The sequence below is a fragment of the Amblyomma americanum genome, chromosome 11 (genome assembly GCF_052857255.1).
Source record: "Amblyomma americanum isolate KBUSLIRL-KWMA chromosome 11, ASM5285725v1, whole genome shotgun sequence".
NCBI classification, from domain to species: Eukaryota; Metazoa; Arthropoda; class Arachnida; order Ixodida; family Ixodidae; genus Amblyomma; species Amblyomma americanum.
The window spans coordinates 8209494-8223557 of record NC_135507.1 but is presented as its reverse complement, the minus strand read 5'-3'; the positions used below and the strand labels follow the sequence as shown (position 1 = coordinate 8223557).

General features: G+C 47.1%; 1 protein-coding gene across 2 annotated transcripts in view; it reads left to right on the top strand.

Annotated features, from left to right (window-relative positions):
• The first annotated feature begins 722 nt into the window (after nt 1–722).
• The window catches only part of LOC144110957 (adenosine deaminase-like), a 26815-nt gene continuing 13473 nt past the window's right edge, over nt 723–14064 (top strand). Inside the window, exons 1-4 of one of the 2 annotated variants that reach the window (XM_077644031.1) lie at nt 723–876; nt 2895–2956; nt 3665–3787; nt 8385–8644. In XM_077644031.1, the coding sequence (XP_077500157.1) occupies nt 856–876; nt 2895–2956; nt 3665–3787; nt 8385–8644 (466 nt within the window). In that variant the 5' untranslated portion in view covers nt 723–855. The remainder of the gene's footprint in view (nt 877–2894; nt 2957–3664; nt 3788–8384; nt 8645–14064) is intronic. The other variant, XM_077644032.1, reaches the window with a different exon arrangement.

Here is a 14064-nt window from a genome sequence, read left to right as displayed (position 1 = left end):
GGCTGAACTAATTTTCATTAATTTTGTGAATGTTTGTGGTCGCCTCTATTGTGTGACTAAATTACTTGTACGGAAAGTGCCTTTCAGAAAAGCTTTATGCTGTTAATCACACTTCGTGTTCTTGAAACCTATATTGCAATCGATAGCGCGACAGCTGAAAGGAACACTGAGAGGTCCATCCAATACTGGTCCTTGATTTCGTGCCGTGTTCTAGCTTTGATGACTTTTATTCAGGAGGAAAATACCCAGATTGCTGATAAATTTGGAGTTCGAAATGTTTTTTCTTTCGCCACACATTTCAAACTGTGATGTTGATGACTTCGACTAGAGAATGACTGAATCCGTGATATCTGGTTGGAAGCGGATAGCGGAGTGGCCCAGCCTCAGAGATCCGCAAAGAAAAAAAGATTACTTGTGATTACTTGTGATTACTCAGATTACTTGTGAGAATGGCTCGTGACAGTGACACCTGTATTTCATTTTGAGGAATTTTCAGAAAACCTCCATTTTCAGTTAAAGTGTCCTCTTAGTTATGAGCGCACGGTAAAAAATAAATAAAGCTTCAGATTGCCTCAGTGTCCCTTAAACGCGTGTCAGCAAACATGACCAAGGCCGCCATTCACGGCCGGAGTCATTAATCAGACACCTAAGCTAGGAGCACAGCTGTAAAGCAGCCGCAGCCAGCAATAGCAGAGCAGGAGAGGAAACAATACGCCATAAAAAGTGACAAAGGAGCACAAAGAAAGAAAGAAGATAAGCAGGATGTTGTTGGGAGTTTTTACAAGTGCTCTGTTGAGCTTGTACAACGCGTGGCAGCAGCAGGAACGGGCTCGTTGCAACAAGGGCCTCTAAAAAATGGATCTGCCGAAATACAAGGTACGCATTTTCCTCGCCGTAGCAGGCAGGCATTCCGATTTATTTTTCTGCTGATAGCGTCGTCCGCATGAAATTTTATAAAATGCTGGATTAATGTGAAATTTGCGCCGCACGCGCGTTTTTTAAGTGAACATGCGAAGGAGGTGCGCTCGTAGGAGGCCTGGCCGCCTGAGTTTTCCTAAAGCGCTGCCCGAAGGTCCGTCCGCGTGAAGCTGTGAAGCAGAGCATTATGTGTTCACAAATGGGATGGGGTTGCGTTTTATTGTGAAGATCCTCAGTGCTGATAGCGTGCTGCGGTCTGCCATAAAAATTAACCTCATGATGTGCCTATCTTTGCCATTCAAAGTACCAAAATAAAACTTCCAGCAACACTCATTTAAATTTACGCCGGTTTCAGTGGCATCACATGCACAACCACGCCGCATTATTAAGTGCAACAGTGAGAGCTGACGCTGAAAATCGCGTGGTTTTAAGTAAGCGTTGCTGAAAAAATTTCGCCTTTTAACAGCGGGAGATCTGTGGGGGATTTCCTTCGGTGTCGGCGTCATCGTCGTGCGCGGTCGCAGGTAAAGTGACTACGCTCATGAACTCACGTCACGTGACCTGTATGGTCATGCAGAAAAGAAAACCACCCGCTGCATCGATTCCTACTCACTCTGTTATCAGAAAAAGTTGGCGTGCGAAGCTTAGCTATACTGCCGTTTGCGCAGATGTCTTTTTGTGCTGCCAGGCCGAATTATAATGTAGACATTGTGCGCCGTGCGACATCGGTCTTTATGAATATGTACACAGTTCACTTGAGGCTTCATTTAGAAACCCGAATTGACTTTAAAGAAATCTTGGTTAAGTGAAAGCCCCAGGATAAGAGACAGGCAAACAAATTAATATGCTAGAGCCGCCATGGTGGCTCGGTGGTTATGGTGCTCAGCTGCTGACCCGAAAGGCGCGGGTTCGATCCCAGCCACGGTGGCCGCATTTCGATGGAGGAGAAATGCTAGAGGCCCGTGTACTGTGCGATGTCAGTCCACGTTAAAGAACCCCATGTGGTTGACATTTCGGAGCCCTTCACTACGGCGTCCCTCATAGCCTGAGTCGCTTCGGAACGTTAAACCCCCATAAACCATAAACGAAACCACAATATGCCAGTCACATCGGAGCAGTTTGTGCTCTAGGCTAATCCAGCTGTGGCCCGACCGGAAACTCAAAGCCCATAACCCTCGATCTGAGGCACACATGTGAGCTTCGGCAGCTGTGGAGAATAGTTCAGGCCTTTCTATTCTGGACGAGGCCGTTCAGTTTTAGCGGGAGATGTATTGTGCACTTTACGTTGCAGCGAAAATCCGCACGTATTGCAAATGAAACGAAAGCTCATGTACACGTCGGTTGAAACGAGTACGAGAATGTGTCACTGAGAATCAATCTAGAGCCGCAGTAATCCTTCATGAAGCCAGCAGCTCAGCCACGGAAATTTTGTCAACAGGCAGATGGTTAGGACACTGATTCAGCCTTTGAAGAATCTTTGTTGTATTAATCCTCCTAAGAGAGGAGCTTACACATGGTTTCTATAAATCGTGAGCATTGCTTCGAAATTAGCTCCTGCTTAACGAAGAAATTGTTACGTATCGTCAGCAGAAGCACCTTTACTCTCACGCATTCGTTCTCCCTATCCTTTCTTAGAGGTCATACACGACTACTGACATCTGTGAGAAGAGTGCTAAGAGCTGGTTTTGTGAACGATAAGTATTCAGTATAGGTAAATATTAGCATCACGGACAGGCGCAGAAGTTTTCAATAGCACAGCCATACTACGCGTATTCGCTTATCTGTTTTCTGCGCTCGGGAAAGTGCATAATTTTTTGCTAGCGCACTTTTTTTTTGGTCGTTTGCATCGCGCACCTTTTGAACATACTTCTCACCGCAAGTGGAATAAACTTGAACCAATTAGCCCCCAAGCAAACGCTGATGAGCCATTTGCTGCTCAAAAATAAAACTCTTGTTTCCTGCTATGTTCTTGTTAGATCCAGTTGCACAGCCACCTGGACTCATGCGTCCGTCACGAGACCATCTGGGAGCTGACACAGTTGAGTAGCCAAGTCCACATTACTGCCATGACGAATCACTGTAGCACCGATGGGAAAATGCTAACTGAGAGAGTGCTTTAAACATATTGCTGCGCCATATCAGTGTAGAGTTTAGTATTGGCATGAAATACGTAACCTTGCCAGTATTTTCATCTGCAACGCTAACCGTCCTCCGGATTTCCGTGCTCAAGATTAGTGAAAAGTTTAATTCCTTCACAGTGTTGTGCATGCTTACGTAATGTACCTACCAACGATACTTCATTCCGCTCTTGTTTTGCCCAAAGGTTTTACGTCTTCAGAACAGTAAGCGTCTTGCTATTACCACTATATATCATACGAGCTAAAGGGAATGCCATTCTGAGAGGAAAATTTTTGCCCAGCATTAGAATATGAAGCAATAGGAAGCAAACCACTGTGGTGGAACACTGTAGACACGATATTTTGTAAGCTAGAGGATAGGAACATGAAATACTCATTAAGAGTAAAAAGTTTACAAATGCGTTTGAACGGCCTGGAAGACCAGTTTTGTAAGATAACAGATTGAAAGTGACACTCGAACGAACGATCGATTTATCGCTCGGCGACCCACTCGATTGATTGATTGATTGAATATTCAAAGTGACAATCGAGCGAACGACCTATGTATCACTCGGCGACCCACTCGATTGATTGATTGATTGATTGATTGATTGATTGATTGAAAACAGGAAGAAAGGCCTGGACTTGGGCTACAGGAGCGTGGCGGACATCCGGGAAAAGACAAAACCTAAGGAGGGGACAACTTTGGCCAATTACCTCAAAGAGGTCTTCGTCTTCGTCAAAGCTCTTGTGTGAGTTTCTCATATCTCTTTACCATACAGCCCAAAACAACTTACAGCTTTCAATTGAATGTAGAGGTCCGTGTACTGTGCAAGCCTGTGCACGTTAAAGAGCCCCAAGTGGTCGAAATTTCCGGAGCCCTTCATTGCGGCGTCCCTCATAGCCTGAGTCGCTTTGGGACATTAAACCTTCATAAACCGTAAACCATCAATTGAATTATACTAAAAGTCTAACCTTGAGCTTAGCGCACGATGGCCTTAGCTGCCTATGTGCCATAAAACCCAACACAACACAACAAAGTCTAACCGAACTACACTGAAATTTCGCAAAAGTTTCTGCTAGGGCGCTGCGTCTGAGAAGGACCCAGCGTGCCAAGTGACTTCGCAGCGAGCTTTCCCATTCCTGTATAATACGATATAACGGAATTAAGGCAGTAAGCGCATTCATTTCAATAATTCCAAGGCTCCAAGTGCACACACGGAGACCAAGAAAAAGGATTTCTAGTAACGAGCACTGAACCTCTTGCGTATAAAAAAAGGCGAACGTGTGGCGACTACTTAACGTATAATCTTAATTTAAAGGGACACTATAGAGAAATGTCAGACTAAGCAAGATGCATCGATTATTCCCCAGGAACACTACGGACGTCTTTTAAATGCGTGGAAAGGTGGCTGCGTTGCTGAGTAAAACGCAAGGTCCCGAAACCCTTCCACATTCAAAGCGCCGGTGAAAAATGAATTGCCGCGACACCATTTCTGTGATGTCTTTGCTATCCGATCAAACAGAGGTGAAACTACCAAAGACCGGAAACGTAGCCGGAAACCGAAAATCACCTATTTTGATCAGGGCTCTCCCAACACCCTCTAGAGAATTTGAGAAGGTCTGAGTACTCCTGCCGTGACGTCATAAAAAGAGGCCCACAGTCGCCGCCACATACGGCGGATTTGAAGGAATCGCGGGTGCCACCTAGGAGCAATAAGCTTCCGTAGGTCAGAAAACACCTTTTCTTCAATTAAAACGCTGGAATGAAGAGCAGGCACCTTACGCGGCATTCATTTAGAGCCACTGGCCGCAAACCAGCTTTATAATGATTGCATAGGTACTGATGTCAGCAAATCTATCGCGTTGTACTTCCTTGTCTTTATCAGTTAATGTTTTTCTTTACGTATTGCTTTAAATAAATTTACCAGCGGTTTAAAACTTTTCCTTCCTTATTTTTTACGTGAAGGTCTTGTGGAGCGCAGCAATGATAAAAAAAATACACACACACACTTACCTTCACAGCTGACATGTGTGTTTATGATAATCTTGATGATGTTTTAAATGAGTAATTTCGGTTTCAAGGCATATATATATACTTCCGTAGCGCACTTATTTACAACATAACATGCAGAAGAATCTGCTTGCAGATGTCTTCGTTGGCAGATTGCGGACTGACTGAGGTCGGCACTGCTGTTTTCAGTGCTCACAAATAGCTGCATCACTGCTTTCTTGCGGCAGTTGGAATGAAGTATAACTGGTGCCCAGGTATATTGTCGGCGTCTTTACAAAGCAAACTGTCATGCCAAGGTCAGCTTTTACTGCACCTGAATATTTGATGCATGGTGCTTTTTTTCTTCAGTGACGTACAGTAAAATAAAGCGTACATTTTTTTTCAATGGCATGCCAGAATGTAGGCTTTTTGCTTGATACATATTCCGTCAAGTCTTTTAGGTTTACAATCTGATCCACTTCCTGCCCTTTCCGGAATACTTCGGCACACTCTTCGGTTTTCTCTGAAATCGTTTGTTCACTGGGTATTGTTATGGTCCTTGAATGAACAGCAGCCAACACGTCGCGCGTCTTTCTAACCCTCACCCCACTCCGCAATAAAATCCCTTTTATCGCAGTGCCAAAGATATCACAACTCATTTCAAAACAGTCAGAACTTCGCACCACGTGTTCAGGAGTTGGTTTAGGGGGGCGACGCAAGTGCAGGCACCGCTAGCGCGTAGAACCCCCTGAGGGCGCCAGATGGCGCCACTTGCCCGTCGAGACAGATCGGCGCGTACACAGTGGCGCCCTGCGGAAGATAATCAAGGTATGCTATGTCTGTATTGTTCCGGAACCCTCCACTACGGCACCTTTTTCTCTTTCTCGCCGGTTGTGCTCCCACCTTCTTTCGTTCTCTCACGACGCTGTTGAAGTTCCCGCCCAGAAGTTAACACAGTTACCGCCTGGTCACCAATCATTTCTAGAGAGCGCGAGCGTTTGCTCTCCCTCCCACTTCGCGCTTTTCGTCTTGGCTCCTTTCATCCTTCTTGCGCTTTCCTCCTTTCATGCATATCACGCATTCACAGCGTTTTCTTGTCATGGCCCCTCTAATGCTAATCGCATTGAAAGAATCCACACGAAGTACCCAATTTTCCCCTGGTACGGAACGAGTTGTATCCGGCCGTAGTTCGGTGGCTTCGGCAATATTAATGGTGCCGTTTACATCAGCCAAAATGTGCTCAAACAAGCTGACGCACAGAAGTGGCGACAGGGGTTTATGTTCGTGAATTGTAGGTGCCAAAAGGTCAGTGTAGCTTAAGTCGCAGGTACCTTTGGGAGAGCACAATGATTTTGGCTTGAGAGCCCTGGAACGGGTGGGCACCTAGCACGACTTAACGCCAAGATCAGAACTGAGCTGGGAGGACGTATACTGAACCGAGTGCCTTGAGCGGTGGCCAAAAGCACGTTCGAGTGACGAGTCGAGTATGACACAACCGAAGTTCATGCACCTGCGAAAACAAGAGCTGAGCTGTTGGAAAAAAGAATCATGCGTACGGAATTCCGGTCCTTACTTTGGAGGCGTCCGACCAACAAAGCAATCAGCAGGCCAGAAGCTGGAGCGCAGAGACGGATGATGCCCAAGCTGGAGCTGTGAAATACGACAATAATGCTTTCCACTGACCTTGGCTGCAGCGGAAACACGACGTGCCGCAGACCGCAGGCAGCGTCCGTTCTTCGGAGTTGCTGGACGAGGGTGGCGAGAATTTCCGAGCGCCGTATGCAGCCACAAAACACATGTCGCTTAAGAGCACCTGCGCGCCCGGGCATTCCTTGACACGACATAGTGGCCGCGACGCAACGGCGTTAGGAACGGCGACTCTTCCATGACGCAAACGGCAGCAGGTTCTATCAGCTAAAACAGCTTGAGACAGCGAGCAAAATGGGACACAAAATGGCGTCTCTTTAAATCTACTGCGCGCCGCGAATCCTACAGCCCGCCGCGCTTCCGTCACTGAAGAAAACCGGATGGCGACGGTCAATGAAACCTATACGCTCTGCGTCTTAGTGACGCGCTGTTTTGCAATGCTTATGGGGGAAAACAGTTAATGTTGGCTCGTAGCAAAGAGCCGGTTTCATGGCCACAGGTCGCTTTCGCCGCGAGGCTACAGCCCCGCTCCTACCTTGGATGCCCAAGGCCTGGCTCGGAGATAATTCCCTCGCTGCTCGTCGGTCGATCATCGGCGTAATGGCTTTCAGGCGCCTCCGGGGAATGGCGAAGACGAGTCCGGAAGGATCACCGGCTACCCACATATCTCGTCCCTGTGACGCTGGGCAGAATGTTCGAAGGTTATGAAAGGCGATCTCTGTTGTTAGGGCTATTGGCGATCAGTGACTGAGATTGTTCTACAAAGCTCCCCCCCCATCTCGCCTTTACATAATCCTTGTCGTTGGCTTAACCGTGATCTGTAATAAAGCTTGTTGTTGGGCTAGTTTAGGCATGACTTAGGTGGGAAAACAGCACACAGAAAAAACAAGGACGGGAAGAAGGTACACGGACTCGCTGTGACTAACAACTGATGGCTTTTATTGGGGCGCTTTGAAATTATATAGGAGAAAAGAAAGAAAGATGGCGCGAAAGATATATGAGTGACACTAGAACATATCACAGAATCACCACTTCCTGAATGGAAAACATAGTGGCTAAAAGTGACGGGTAATGGGAATAAAAACAAGACAAAACACAGCACAACACACTCCTAGCCTCCTAGGTACTGGATTTATTCTTTTCTGATCATATCGAAGGTATGCTGATAGAGGTGTCTCCTTCTTGATGTATCCGCAGTGCTTCTATTATCTTCCTTGTGCGTGCGTCTCTGTAGCTTCCTATCGGCTGAGTGAGCACGCTCGCACCCTGGAATGAACGACCGGAAGCATAATTAATTGTCGCAACTGCTAAGGCTGCAAACCATTTCTTGACAAGACTAAAACGATAGGAAGCTACAGAGGCAGGTCCCGGCAGGCCCAGGAGAGAATCTACCATGAAGGCTTTCACCCTATACGTTTTTCGTTAAAGACCTAGGTAAAGGCCAACAGGCCTGTACCCAGGTGAAGGTCTGCCAGGTGTACACATCTGGCAGGTCAACCGCATGGGCTGGTGGGCCTCCTGCTACAAAGCAGGCTTGAGGGACGTCCGTACACACGTATACACGTACGTCCCTGGAGCCTGCTATGCAAACTGCCCTTGGTATCATAATGCAGCATTGACATGGGACCTTCACTGCTCAACTCCGCGAAACGTGTCTGCCAGGCTACGATCTATTAGCTCTGTAACGCATTTTCCAATCATCTGCCAAGTGGGGACAGGGATGCCCTGGAGCGGGTGGCGTACGAGGCGGGCGTGGACCAGGCGTCCGAGGGAGTGCTGTACAGCGAGATGCTGCTGTCCCCCCACATGCTGGCCGCTTCGAGCACCGCTCTACGCTGGCCGGGGATGCCGGAGACAATGGCCAGCGCCAGGGACGTGGTCGACGCCGCTCTGCAGGGACTGCGTAGGGCCGAGCAAGAGACCGGAGCCAAGCTCAGGATCGTCCTGTGTTGCCTCCGCGGCATGCCAGGTCAGACAATCGGTCCAGAATGTCTAAATATAGAAGTATATCCTCGTCAGAGTCTGCATACATTGTGATGTACAGTCGAGCGCGATTTGAAGGTTATCGCGCGAGCGTCGGCCGAGAACATGAACAGTGCCATGGCCCAGAATTCTCTGCCGAGGCGAGAAAGGTATCAGGCCAGCTTCCCTCACTCTTTTTGCTGTTCCTTCAGCAGCTGTCACTCCCTCCTGGGCTATCACTTTTTTTTATTTTATTGTCGAAGGCTCCAAACAAAATAAACGTGGAAGCACGCGGCAAGTAAAAGCGCCAGTTTGGGCAAAAATGCACGGTATCTCTATTATTTTTCATAGCTTTCGCGTCGCCAATTGCACTATGACGAAGTATTGTAGCAGGTATGCCCTAAACATTTTAAAAATGAAGATGTTTTATGTGCGGTCGTCGACAACTCACGAGCGCATCACGATTTTCTTAAGTTTCTGACTACAGCCCGATCCATCTTATTATCACTGTCGCAAGGAGCGACCGGAAGATGAAAAGACGCAGCATAAAAATTTGCATAACTGCGCTAAATATGGATAGATTTTGTGCATAAATAAGAAAAATAGTCTTAATTATACTGTTTCCTTCAAAGCTCTGTAGTTACACACGTGCGAAGCAGAGCGAAATTATCACCGATGAAAGGATTCACATGTGCAAGCTGGTCCCTGAGGCCGAGATCAGACAACGCGATCGAAATTAGAATGTGTGCGGCAGCCAAGCCGGAGCTGCGGGTCGAGTAACGATACAGTCACTAAGGCGTTTGAATGTCGATAAACGCTAGCCGTTCCGATATGTGTTCGGGCTACTATGGTCTCTAAATGGTGCTGCGAGTTTCAGTGATGGTTATGTACAGAATCACTTCACTTTCGATATCAGTGGCATCGTTTAGGAAGAGGGCTAAGCAATGAACTACCACTGAAAATGGCTGTGTCATCGATGCTTACCCATTAATGTTGATTAGACTCAAATTCATTTCAATCGTTCTTTCTTGGCTTCCAAAAGAGACGAATGCATCTTATGCATTATCACATGCTTAGCGGTTTGACCTCGGTCCTAATACTTCAACGCGGAGCCCATTCTTTCTTTCACGTATTTAATCCTTTTCGGGATAGAAGCGAACAGATTCCGCAAGTTCTGGGTCCTATCGGAGGACATTCCACTCCCTCTCAACGGCTGCCCACAGAGTGTCTGCGTCAATGTTCGTCAAGTTGGAGCGAGCCAGCCGTGCCTCCATTAAACCCCAAACATTTTCGATTGTGTTCAGATCGGCGCTTTTTGGTGGCCAGAGGAGCTGCGCAATTCCAGACTTGGTGAAATTTTCTTGCGCTGATGATGCAGTGTGAACAGGGCAGCCGTCGCGTTGGAAATAAAAAAAAAACATCCATCAGGGAAAGGTTCGTTCACGGCGAAAGGAAGAAGAACAGTGTCGATGATCTCGTTGTAGACTTCGGCCGTGAGCCTCCCTGGGGTGCGGAAGAGGGGACCCAGACCGGCGTAGGTTAGTGCACCCCAGACGTTGACCGAGACACGCCCGCTTGCTCCGACATCGCGGACGTTTTCACCTTCATAGCTGCAATAAAATTGATGCATCGCATTTAATAACCAGAATTACGCACAGGGCAGTTAGCACAATATAATGAGAGACTGAGCGCTAGCTGCTAAGGTATTTTCAGCTCGTGATACACTGAGGTAAAGAATTTCAGAGCGACGTGCATATTTTCTAGCTAGAGACCACCTATTTTAGTTTTGCACACTTACTCGCACTTCGACTGAAACTCCGATACGGTATACCGGTCTTAAAGCCTCTCCTCAGGCGGTGGATTTCACAGCAGCCGCCACACACGAAGCGTGCCATATTCCTCTGCTCTAGCCGTATACTCTCCGCGCTCCCCCCCCCCCCCCCCCTCCCATAACTAACTCTGGTCACATACTCCTCCTGTATAGACCTGTCGGCCTCCTCCCATGGTAACGCCTGTCTTTCTCCTACGTGGTTACCACACTACTACTGCGCTGCAACTTAAATCAAAGACGATGCAGTGAGCTCTGCAAAAGGAAATCACAGCTAACTTTAATAGAAAAGAGAAACAGAGTCGTTCAGGGAGCAAACGGGACTCGCAAAAGAAGTTGATTGAAGCGAGCCGAGAATAAATAACCGCGCTTGGTGATGCTTGTGCGGCTACTCAATCTATGTTTCCTCCAATAAACTTCACGTCCCTGAAGGATGAGGTTAAGAAGTTTGCGGGGATACGGTGGCTGCAGCTGGCACAGGACAGAGTTAACTGGACGAACACGGGAGAGGCCTTCACCCTTCTGTGGGCGTAATATGGGTGTTGACGATGACTTCGATGATAAAACTAAAGAGTGGGCCCAAAACCGCTGTTCTTGTGAAATGATATGGAAGAAAAGTAAATCTCACCGGCAGCCATCGACTCTCCAAACACGAAGTCGCTGGTTCCAGCAGGTAGAGAATGTCGATTCATCACTAAATATGACCTGTTGCCACTCCTCAGCGCTCCATGCTTCGTGCCGATGTGCAAATTCCAAACGCTTCCTGCGATGTTCGCTGGTGAAAAGCGGCTTTCTCGCAGCCACGCGGCTTTTAAGACCCGCAGCATTAAGTCTCTTTCGGATAAACGAAAGGCTTAGGCGAAGGCCAAGTTATTCTTTGATTTTCTTGGCTGTCGTGAATGGATCGTGAACGGCGGCAGCTATTATCAGCGCGTCTTCCTCCACAGTTGTTCTTCTGGGCCTTCTTTGCTGCGGGGCATCTTCCAAGCGGTTCTCCCCGGTGAAACACTCGAAGAATGCGGTTGACTGTCTTTTGAGGACGGTTCACCTTCCGGGATATCTCTCGCTGGGACATGAACTTTCCCAACGAAACAATTTCGTGGCGCTCCTGTAACGTAAGTCGTCGTGGCATTTTCCTTGCGACAAGTGGTCTGGGATCGCATCGATCATTGCAGCAGTTATATACCCCCATGAAAAAATGTTTCGCGGGATGTTATTGGTGGACAAAGACAATATGACGAGGCAATGTTGCGTTTCTGTATTTTTCCAACTTCAAAGTCGTTCAAATCAAGAAGTGCCAAGCACTGGCTTTACCAGGTCTTTCCCACCAATTTTGTTATCGCCCGCGAAGATACGAGGTAACCAAGTCCACACTTTATCGCAACCAATGGAAAGCTTAGAATAGAGAGAAAGGGTCGTGATTTCGTCGCGGGGGTGAAGCTTGTTGCATGGAACAGCGAACGAGGAAGAGAATTGTGCGAAATCATGATTTTTCCTGTTCCAAAATCGGCCGCTAGGTGCCTGGAGGGCTAGGCTGGTCGACGCTCGCGCGATAACGTTCAAATCGCGCTAGACTGTACATCGGTTGTTAACGGCAGTTTAAAAAAAAAGTATCGGTTCTGCAGCCTAAGTGCTGTTAAAGTCAAATAGTACTCACTATGCTCACAGTCTGTCACATCATCAAGAACTGTGTGGCAGCAGGTTTCCGAGCAGCCTTGCAAGTTGGTTGCATTGTCTAAACAAGCTTCCTGCTCCAATAGTCAAACAACACACTAGTGTGTTGCTCTTCACCATGAAATTATTTGCAATTTTTATTAAGGACCAGGCTTTGAATTCCCCCAATAATAGCCAAAAATAGATTTGATGATAATTGATGTATCGATTGTATGCGCCGCTTTTTATGCTTTCCAGAAGTCTCGTTCCTTAAATCGACCGGGATGTGCTATAAGAAAAAATGGCAGTGGCTGAGCTCGGATATGCCAGGGTATACGTAGCGAGAGGTACGTTTCCCTGGCTGAGCTTGTTGTGGTCACTGTATGTTTAGCAATGAGAGACATATAGGCTCCATCTCGGCGGCTATGCGCCGTCTGTTACGCTCGGCAGTCTGGCATCTCCGTTTGGCAAGCCGTTCCTCATTCTGTTCAGGCGTCTCCGCTGCTCTCTTCGCCTTCTTTTGCTCATTTTCCCTGTTGAGTAGCCAAGTGCCAGGCGACAACCTCAGGATCGGAAGAGTTAATCTTCTCTTGTCTATACCACCTTTTAGCAGTGGCTGGACTCTCCTTCTCTGAATTCATGTCAAACGGTGTGATACAGCCGCCCATTACATCTCCGTCTTTTATACGCAATGCTGCGTATGCGACGCGTGGTTCGGGTCATAGAGCGGCGTGCGGAGAGGCGGCGACGAAGCGCGCAGCGCGCTTCGTTCGGACGAGGGAGCGGGCGACGGCGAAGCGCGCGTCGCACCTGCTGCTCCTCTCCGGTTGCCATGGTAACAGAGCATGCGCACAACTGGCCTCTCCCAGCCACCAAGTAATGCTCGACTGGTAGCCCAGTGTAGCTCTCGCTACAAAATTGTTTCGTGAACCGCGCCGGTTGTGCATTCCGAGGAAACGCTGGAACAATGGGCATTTTTCTCCTTTACACTTTTCAGGCTTTATATATTTTGGCCCCGTTTGTTTATTGCACTAATATTACCATAGTGCTGATTAAGCATTCATTGTTTTTCAAACTGATGAATTTTAATTTTTTGTGTGAAAATCTCTGCTCATCTAAATATGTCAATGGAAACTGCATAACAAAAATACTAAAGTTGAAAACAAAAATTTGTGCTTCACTAAAAAAAATCTAAGAATGTCTTCACCTGTAGCCCGCCGGCGGAAACGTAGCGAATATTGAACCAGCCTTCTGCCATATTTTGTTAACTCTGCAGCCTTTGCACAAAATTCAAAGGAAAAATATATATTAGAAAGCAATTTTCTCGAGATAAACCAGTGTCTGACAATAGTCATCAAAAATTACTAATATTCTCAAATATTCATTGTAAAATACTGCAAAAAACGATAGACCATGAAAGAAAGACACAGGACAAGCGCTGACTCGCAACTAAAGGGTTTTGCTAAAACCTTCGTATATAAAGGAGCACTCAAAAGCATGAAAACGCACCAACAAAAAGAAACTAGAGATGCGCGCGACCCTCATGCATTCTCAAGGAAATCAATCTATCACTGAAAATAACAGATGTTTTGCTGATGCACTTCTGTTGCTCCTTTGCGATACGGAAAGCCGCAACCACTTCCCGAATTCTCTGATCCTTGTAGGTGTAAAGTGCACGTGCCTTATGAAATAAGCACTTATGAAGCTGTGAACTGTTTCATCACCTCACACATTGGGCAATGATTCACCAGATATCATAGGCTTTTTCTATTGTTTAAATATTTCTTATGTCATTGTAAGCGCTTTTAATGCGAAAGCCTTTAATGGCTCATTCTCCGTCCGTCCGTCCGGCGTTACATCCAGCAACTCGATAAGAAAAAATCCTTGTGCACGATGGGATTCGAACCACCATACTTCCGTTCCCTCAGCCGAGCGTGCTAACGACT